Source organism: Peromyscus californicus, unplaced genomic scaffold, assembly GCF_007827085.1.
Source record: "Peromyscus californicus insignis strain IS unplaced genomic scaffold, ASM782708v3 Scaffold_7__1_contigs__length_154581171, whole genome shotgun sequence".
In the NCBI taxonomy this organism is placed as follows: Eukaryota; Metazoa; Chordata; class Mammalia; order Rodentia; family Cricetidae; genus Peromyscus; species Peromyscus californicus.
The window spans coordinates 86,074,885-86,084,140 of record NW_026294595.1 but is presented as its reverse complement, the minus strand read 5'-3'; the positions used below and the strand labels follow the sequence as shown (position 1 = coordinate 86,084,140).

General features: G+C 34.8%; 1 protein-coding gene across 1 annotated transcript; it reads right to left on the bottom strand.

Moving 5' to 3' along the window:
- Positions 1-4,196: 4,196 nt before the first annotated feature.
- Positions 4,197-8,149, bottom strand: LOC128100958 (olfactory receptor 4F4-like). Its single transcript, XM_052723689.1, has 2 exons — positions 8,081-8,149; positions 4,197-5,168 (listed from the first exon to the last, which is right to left on the bottom strand). The coding sequence occupies exons 1-2, from the start codon at positions 8,147-8,149 to the stop codon at positions 4,197-4,199; spliced, it is 1,041 nt and encodes a 346-aa protein (XP_052579649.1).
- Between the last annotated feature and the right edge of the window lie 1,107 nt (positions 8,150-9,256).

Sequence of the window (9,256 nt, the reverse complement as noted above, 5' to 3'; positions counted from 1 at the left end):
TAATAGAAATTATTTAGTCACTTTTAAGTGTGACATGAAAAATTGTTTGGAACTTTGGATGGTTCTTTCTCTACAGCTACACTCTCTGGTTCAATTACTAAATATTGACAACAGGTACCTTATAGTCCAGAGATGATATTTAAATGAAATTTCAGCTTGCATATATTTTAGTATGAAAAAGTTTGAAAATATTTATTGTAAATACAGTTTTCATCTTATGTATAATCTGTAAGTTTAAAACTTTTGCTAGTTTCTATTTGGTTGCTGAGTTCATGAAAGCTACTTAACTCATATATAATAACTATTGTTATTTAAGTATTGAAATTATTAATTTTGGAATGATATTAATTCACTTTTTATTACCTTCATTTTAAATAGTTTAATATAATATTAAAATTAATTATATATATATATATATATATATTAGAAATATTTACTAAATTTATAAATTAGGAAGAAATTAACACAATTCTTCACAGACCTGGAAAGAATAATACTCAACTTCGTATGGAAAAACAAAAAACCCAGGTTAGCCAAAAGAATCTTGTGCAATAAAAACAACCTCTGAAGGCATCATGATCTCTGACCTCAAGCTCTACTATAGAGCCACAGTAATAAAAACAGCTTGGTACTGGCATAAAAACCGACATGTGGACCAATGGAATCGAATTGAAGACCCTGATATTAATCCGCACACCTATGAACATATAATTTTTGACAAAGAAGCCAAAACTGTACAATGGAAAAAAGAAAGCATCTTCAACAAATGGTGCTGGCATAACTGGATATCAACATGTAGAAGGCTGCAAATAGATGCATATCTGTCACCATGCACAAAACTTAAGTCTATTGAGAGCCGCTGGTAGTGAAAGTCCATGAGAGTATACAGCAGTGACAACTAGTGTTCAGAAGGTCAACCTATCAGAACTAAGGGTTCTGTTAGAGGAAACCATCACACAAGGTGTTATGGGATTACTGACTTTTGAATGAACTGGCTGTCTCTTGTAAACTTCTTATGCAATAACAGATATGAGTGTCCCCATTTACCATGCATCTCCATGTTACATGTACATGTAATCTCATGATTGCATCTGAACCTTGGGCACAACTTTCCCTATACATTTGGGGTAATTGGACAACTGTCCCTAGCTGTGTTTATTTTTCATTAACATATATCTGGCTAGGGCCATTCTCCGGACAAAAGTATTTCAGCAAAGATACCTTTTTCCAAGGACAAAACTGCACATAGATAAACATTAGCTCATCTCACTCACAGATAGTGAAAAGAGCCACTAACAATTAAATCCTCAACCCTTACCTTCACCCTGGGTTATTTACACAAGACCCTAATTTAAGAGATTTACTGTTCACATTCCTGGGATGATGTTTTAGCCATTTGCTAGCTGCTGAGTTAAGGCAGTTACTTCCTATTGACCCAAGGAGATTGCCTCTAGGCCAGGCAGGCAATAGGTGACAAGCTTCTTTCTTGTGCAAATTAAGTTTTTATTCCTCCTCAGCCAGGTGCTATTCCTAGATTTTCTCCTCAGCAATTACTCTGAGTGAAAGTGCTTTTACTAACCAAATACTACATGCTCTGACATAGGTTGCTTAGCCACCTAGCATATGTCACCCTCCCTATCAGAAAGCAGCTACAGCCGGGACGAGTGGGAAAAGTGGCGCCAAAGACAGTTTACTTTCTTGTGACTTGTTGACCCCTAACATTTTACCTAGCCATTTCTAGATTATAGTTTTCACACATAAACTCCCTAATGATCCTAGCCTTTAGTTGACCCTACCAGAGAACTCCCCTTTAGTCACTCTCCTTTTGGGTTGTAATTGGAAGCTGACAATTAATTGCTTTATGTGTGGGTCCTTATCACCTCTCTCTGAGACCCTGAAAACTTCAAGCCTCGCATTGCTTTACCAAAGAATTACTGTGTGGGTATATATACTGGTTCTCTGAGAGCACTGAGAGAAGAGGATTGATGGAGAAAACAAAGATGATGATGGATATGGAAAGAACTAGGTAGAATGATGAGAGAACAGGAACTGAGAGCAGGAGGGACTGGGCGCAGGAGGGACCGAGAGGAGTTAAGTAGGAGAGCAGAAAAGAAACTGTGCAGATAGAATCGCCATAGAAGAATAAAGTGAATGGACTAAAAAACTCAGTGTGCTTAGATTCATTTGATATCCCTCAGATTAGAATCCTCAGCTGGTTGGTAGACTCTTCTGCGGACCCTGGGAGCAAACAATATAGGCTGGAACTAATATTGCTTGCGTTATAAGTCCAAGTGGATCAAAGACTTCAACATAAATCCAGCTACTCTGAACCTGATAGAAGAGAAAGTAGGAAGTAGTCTTGAATGCATTAGCACCAGAGATCACTTCCTAAATATAACACCAGCAGCACAGACACTGAGAGAAAAACACACTTTAAAATGTTTGCAGTTTGTAAACTGATTCACATCTTCAATTCATTTATAAATTGTTCTGTGATATGATGAATAAATATATGTCCTTTTTGACATCACACAGTGATTCCACAGCTTTATTAACAGCTCCTTTATTTTACCACTGATTAGAGATGCTGTCAGATAACAGGCAAATCTTTTCTTGTGTTTTAATGTCCTTGTGGGTTTTTGTATTAGTTTTTTTCACTTAGATAGGCACAATTTTAATCCTTTTGCTCTCTGAATTTCCGTTTTTATTCATACATTCAGATCATAATTTATTCAGATAAATAGCTTATTACTCAGAGTATGTGATGTCCAAATTTAGCCTGCTTCCATGACAAACATAGGAAAGATTAAATGTTGGCAGAATCACTGCTGTGTTTAAAAACTTATAGTCTTCTCTACTTCTGTCCTGAAATGTAGAATTCCTCAGTATGATGGCAGTGTATGTGCACATTAGTATGCACACAAATATACACATTTGCACGTAAATGAACACATTCCAATAGTATCTACAATGCCCCAAATGAACATCTACTAAGATTGAAATATATCATGTTCTTGAAACAAGCTGTGAAATACCAAAGTGTTAAAACTCTTGACTACATTAACATAGATGATTAGTATGGCTATTATAATACTAGGTATCATTCATTGAGTGGTGAATATGTCATATGTTTATATTGTCTTTGTGTCTCTGTTATTTCATTATTTGTCATAAAAGCCATATGCAATACATATCGTGATCTCCATTTTATTAATGTGGGAATATAATATTACAAAGTTAATTAAATACCCATAATTATGCTTAGTAAGGTCAAGTGGAATTGAATCCAACATCTTTTAACTTTAAAGTTCTGCTAATGGAGCTGGGTTGTGGTGGTGCATGCTCTTAATCCCAGTACTTGGAAGGCAGAGGCAGGAGGATCTCTGTGAGTTCGAGGCCAGCCTGATCTACAGAGCAAGTTCCAGGACAGGCTCCAAAGCAACACAGAGAAATCCCATCTCAAAAAACCAAAATAAATAAATAAATAAATAAATTAATTAATTAATTAAAAGTTCTGCTAATGGAAAATGATAGATATATGTAATTGATATACATTGCATAAACATGGTAAGAGACTGGGACACTCTTATTTGCTGTCTTATAACTAATTGCTGTATGTCACAGGGTGTAAAGCACCTTGAAGGCAAATCATGTTTGCAAGTTCAGTTTTTTAATCTTTCTTGATAATGAACTAATAGATAATTTTTTTAATGGTAGTAGGAGACAAATCATAGATGGTTACCAGGTAGGCATATCCTTTATGAATCTCAGTAGTTCACATATAAACACTTATAACTGAACACATTGTTTTAGTGAGGTGGTTAGTAATTCTTTTATTATGCTTTTATAAAAATGAGTCAAATAAAATTTTCTTTAATGTAAAATAGTCCAGCTTATATCTTTTGTTATCTCAAACTCAAAGGTATCCAGAGATTCCCAGTTGTACAAAAATAATCATAACAATACCTTTAATTGTTCTGAAAATTAAATAAATGGTATTTTAAGTTAGTGTTATTAATTTGGAAACTATATAAAAACATAAGGTATGATCACATTGAATAAATTGAGGCAATATTAAAACCATCTTTATCAATTATTAAGTGAGGTAAAAGTGGAATGTTAAATCATCATAAGGTTTGCTGAAGAATTTAATAACTTACTTCTCTCATTATCTCAATCTCATGGCTATAGAAGATCTAAGACTTTACCCAAAGTTTTAAATTCCATTGTCTCAGACGTCTCAGTGCAATTTTCATTTCTGTGTTCCTCAATGTGTATATAATGGGGTTCAAGAGAGGAGTGACCACAGAGTAAAACACAGCAAGGAATTTATCTAATGACTTGATGGGAAAGGGCCAGGCATAAATAAAGATACAGGGCCCAAAAAACAAAAGAACCACTGAGATGTGAGCAGTCAGTGTGGACAGAGCCTTAGATGATCTATCAGAAGGGCGGCGCTGGATGGTCATTAGAATGATAGTGTAGGATATGACTAGGAGAACAAAAGAACACACAGTAAGTATACCACTGTTGGCAACGACCATGATGTCTAACCTGTATGTGTCTGCACAGGCAAGTTTGATTACTCTAGGAAGGTCACAATAAAAGCTGTCAACCTTATTGGGACCACAAAAGGGTAAGTTCACTGTAAAGGCTAATTGATTCACTGAGTGTAGGAAGCCGACTCCCCATGCAGCAGCCACAATGCCAACACATACATTGCCACACATAATTGTAGTGTAGCGTAGAGGCTTACAAATTGCTACATATCTGTCAAAGGCCATGGCTATGAGGATCACCATCTCACTTCCCCCAAAGAAGTGAAGGAGAAATATCTGTGCAAAACAGCCCTTGACAGAGATGACTTTGTGTTTGCTGAAAAAGTCAGCAATCATCTTGGGAGCTGTGACAGAGGACAGAGACAGATCTATGAACGATAGGTTGGCTAATAGGAAGTACATAGGTGAGTGGAGGTGGGAATCAGAAGTCACAGTTATGACAATAAGAAGGTTGCCAAACACAATTCCAATATAGAAAACAAAAAAGAATGCAAACAGAAAGATTCTAAGTTCCAAAGAATCGGAGAGTCCAATGAAAATAAATTCAGTCACCACAGAATGATTTGTTTCCTTTGATGATTCATTCCAGAAGAGAGTTTCTGCACTTGCCTTGGAAAAGACAATGAAAAGAAGTCAGAGTTGTTATATGCAAATTCTACTCCGGGCTCACTGATTTTGGACTTGGTATAAGCTATTTCACAAGAGCTCCCAAAGTAGAAATCAGAACTCATAATTTTTCCTACAGTGCATCCTTGGTTGTCTTGTTCTTCAGGTAGCCAAGGCTCCCAGGTCTCTATAGTGCTAGACTACACTACAGGACAAAAATAAGGAAAAATGTTTGATTTAAAAGTGAGAGGATGGAAGATTCCTATTGGGGATCTCTAAGGTAACTTTCGGAAAATTCAGTAAATCTTTTGTGAGTAATAAGGCGAAGAAGTTTAATGGAAGATTAATTTGGAGGCAGATTCTGGAATTAGTAAATGTGATTTTTTTTTTGTCATGAATATGGAGCATTGGGGAAAAAATATTTAGTTTGTTGACTCTAGCCTTAATGTGTTTTTAAGAGGGAGAGATTTGAAGTAAAGCTAAGAAACTGTTTGAAGCCCAACTGTAGGTAATAACTACAAATTGTGGTTGTGTGAGCTGAAAAGGGGAATCTTTCAAGTGAGCCCATCCAGCAGTCCTCTCTATTGCTTGAGAAGTGAGTTTGTGAGCTGCAAGTCTGCACAGTTGAATATGTACCTGAATGACCTTGAAGACACCACTGAAATTTGTGGCCACATTGGATGAACAGTGCAGGAGGGATTAGGTATAACTATGAAAAACTGTTTTCCAGTTGATAACATGAGGCATGTACCTAATAATTTATAGCTGTTACTAGAGTCGTAAAAGAAATTAACAGGAGGCACGGATTAAAGATTTTTTCAAATGTTTCAAGTATTTTTATTCTGAGTAAGCAGGAACAATGTAACATGTTTAATTCTGATACTAATTATAATGAACACAAGGGGACAATATGCAGCATTCCAATTACTTTTAAGAATATGACTATGCAGAAGGAACCAATGGAAAGTGGACATTTCCTGAATGTATAGAGGCATTGTTGGGACAATCTTGCAATTTGCTCGGTAGCAAGTTAGGGACTGGACAATGACTGCTTTTCATGGCTTGGAGGAAACATTTTAATCATGTTTCTAGAAAAGAAAATAAATATTGTTTGAAGTAGTTTTCTAGTGAATGAAGTAGCAGATGAAGTATACGAAGGGCCAGTGGAGGCACATGCCTTTATCCTAGCATCCTAGACACAGAAGCAGGTGGATCTCTGAGTTCAAGTTCAGCCTAATCTACAGAGTGAGTTCCAGGACAACCAGGACTACACAGAGTAACCATGTCTCAAAAAACAAAAACAAACAAACAACAAACAAACAAGGAATAATTTCCTGACTAGGAAACAGAACTGATGATAAGTAACAGAATAGGGGACACAGCAGACATATAACGCAAAATACAGAGGCGGACCTTGATGAATACTGTCCGCTGAAAGACATAAGGGCCTAGAGGGTTGTCTGTGCCAAATCTGATGGAGAATGCTGCTATTGGTTATGGAGATTTATTATATCACAACCCATTGTGCTTAAAATTGATATGAATCTCTCCATTTTCCAAACCTCTTTCCTTACCCCTGCCTAGTTAAGCATCAAATTACTGTATACAAAGTCATATTCAAACTTACTGGCTCTATTTTTCCAGACAGAAGGACAGTTTTAATCATAAAATAACTCATGGGACTTCTTTTAGTTCATGTCTTCTTAACCCAAGAAAAATATAATCATCCTAGCACAGCCAGTACTCAAGTGTAGGATTTCTGTTGTGAGATAGGTTATGGTGTGATAGTTCATTAAAGTTTTCTTTCCAATCATACTATGCAAATTAAAGTTGTTTTGAGTGCTTTTTTTGCTTCAAAATGTTAATATATCTTGTTTCACTGATATTGAATGAAAAATTCCAAATCGTATCTCCATGAGAACTATGCCATGGCTGAAGATAGTTCAAGGGTTCTCATGTACAGAAAACCAAAATCTACCACAGTAGAAAATAAGAACTTAACAGTGCTACTTTTAAGAAAAAAAATGAATCCTGTGGTTCAATATGGATCACATCTTCAGAATTATGTTGCTAAGAGGAGAATAATAAAATGGAATCTTCATCTAGGGTCCTTTTACCAGCACAATCTCTTCAAAGTTCATTTGAGATTCTAAAAAAGACTCAAAAAGTTTTGGAGAATATAATAATTCTATTTATTCACTGAAGGAGTTCTGCATCTTATACATTGTTTTTATTATAATAACCAAGGACCAAGCATGATTGAATAGAAATTCTTTCAGCATATTCACTTTGAATTCAATCATTAAAATATTGAACTTTTCATAAGCATCTTTTACCTTGATTTTTAAATATATTTATAATCATAGTGATGGGGATCAGGGCTTTGGGTTTAAGCACAGATCTACTGCTTGATCCTGGATGTAGTAAGAAAAATTCTTGGGCTTTAATTTTTGTGTTTTCAAAATGGTACAACCCAACCAATAGTTCTCAGAATTTCCGAAGTTGTACCAATAGAGTTTGCAGCTTCTGTGTGGAAAAAAGTGTACCTAACTAGGTTTCCCTAGGATTATTAAAAAAATGAAAGACATGGAACAAGAAAATATTAGGCTTTTGGGAAATAAGAACTGTATAAAACCACTGCATAGAGAGGAAAGAATACATTAACTCAGTAAAATTAGGTGTAGGAGTCAATAATTATTGCATCTAAAACACTGATAATGAGAGTTATCCTTTTCAATATTACTCATGTTAACTCAGTTACATATGGCAGGATTTTCTATTTGTTTTCCTGAAAAGTATCATAACTGAATCCTGTATAAGTGAATATTTCTACTGACAAATGCATTTAACTATCAATAAAATTCTACACTGTAGCTGCTTCTACTGATGAATTTCAGTTTTGTCATTCTGCTTACCTGTTTCACAATTAGAAGTGTTGACATCAATTTTAAGAGAAAGAATAGTACATAGTCACTCTCATACATATTGTCAAATCATTAACATTTCTGGGAGAGTGGTTTTTATGTGAATTGTTCTTCTGAGTAAACTGCTTGGCTAATGATAAATCATTCATGAAGTAACCAGAAGCCCATGAAAAATCCAGAAACAGCCTGAGGGTGACTGGGGAGACTAACTCTTATAGTGTCACAGGTTTTCCCTTGACTATTGGAGGAAACATGAACCTTTCCTGAGTTAAGGAACATTGTCACAATTTCTTGATCACGGGATCATTTTATTATCTCACTCAATCTAACTGTGATTGCAAAACAAAAAAAAAAACCATGGTAAACCAAATAAAGTGATATTGCAAAATTAAAATTTAGACAGAATAACAGGCAATGAATGATAATATTTCAATTTTATAAAGAGGGTATAGTTTAAGACATTGGTAGCCAGTATCTGAAGAATTTATCAAAAATTTCCTTGACTAATATTAGATGTCTCAGTTCTTATCAGCTTATTTTTCAGTTTTAATTATCATCAAGACATTAGAATGAGCAGAGATAAACAATTAAGTTTCTAAAATTGTTTCTGATAAACACATTCAGACTTGTCATTCCAGGTATTGTTTGAAGGAGCCAGGAGATTCTTCTTCATAAGCACAGTAGCTTGGGAGCTGGCACATTAAATAATGTTTTGAGATCTTGGTAGTATAACTTTAGAAAATAAGTCAGCTGAGATAATTTAAATTGTACAATTATTTTTATATCAATCATGAAATTCTTTGAGGAAGACTACCATGGAAGCAAAGTTATGCTATTTAAAGAGGGATATACACAGGTATTGCATGATTCAAAGTATATGTCTATGTCTAAAAGAACATTGCACATTATCATTGAAAACCAGGCAAGACAGAACACATACTTTTTAATAGTTTTTATTTTCCTACTTATCTAACTTAAAGCACATTTAAGAATTATTTTCATTTCATTTTCCATAATTGTTGGTTTATATAAACCCACCTTTTATCCATTGGATCCACATAATTTCCATAAGAAATATATACTAATAACTAGTATTCTTATCTGCATAAAAATGCTGATAGTTATATTGCACATTTATATAAAAATAATATGAAAGGTTGTGGAATA

Excerpts from the sequence above, each read along its gene's own strand:
- LOC128100958 (XM_052723689.1), bottom strand. The coding sequence starts at position 8,149 with ATGTATGAGAGTGACTATGTACTATTCTTTCTCTTAAAATTGATGTCA. Across the intron at positions 5,169-8,080 it reads CACTTCTAATTGTGAAACAG|GCAAGTGCAGAAACTCTCTT; the intron begins GTAAGCAGAATG and ends GTCTTTTCCAAG.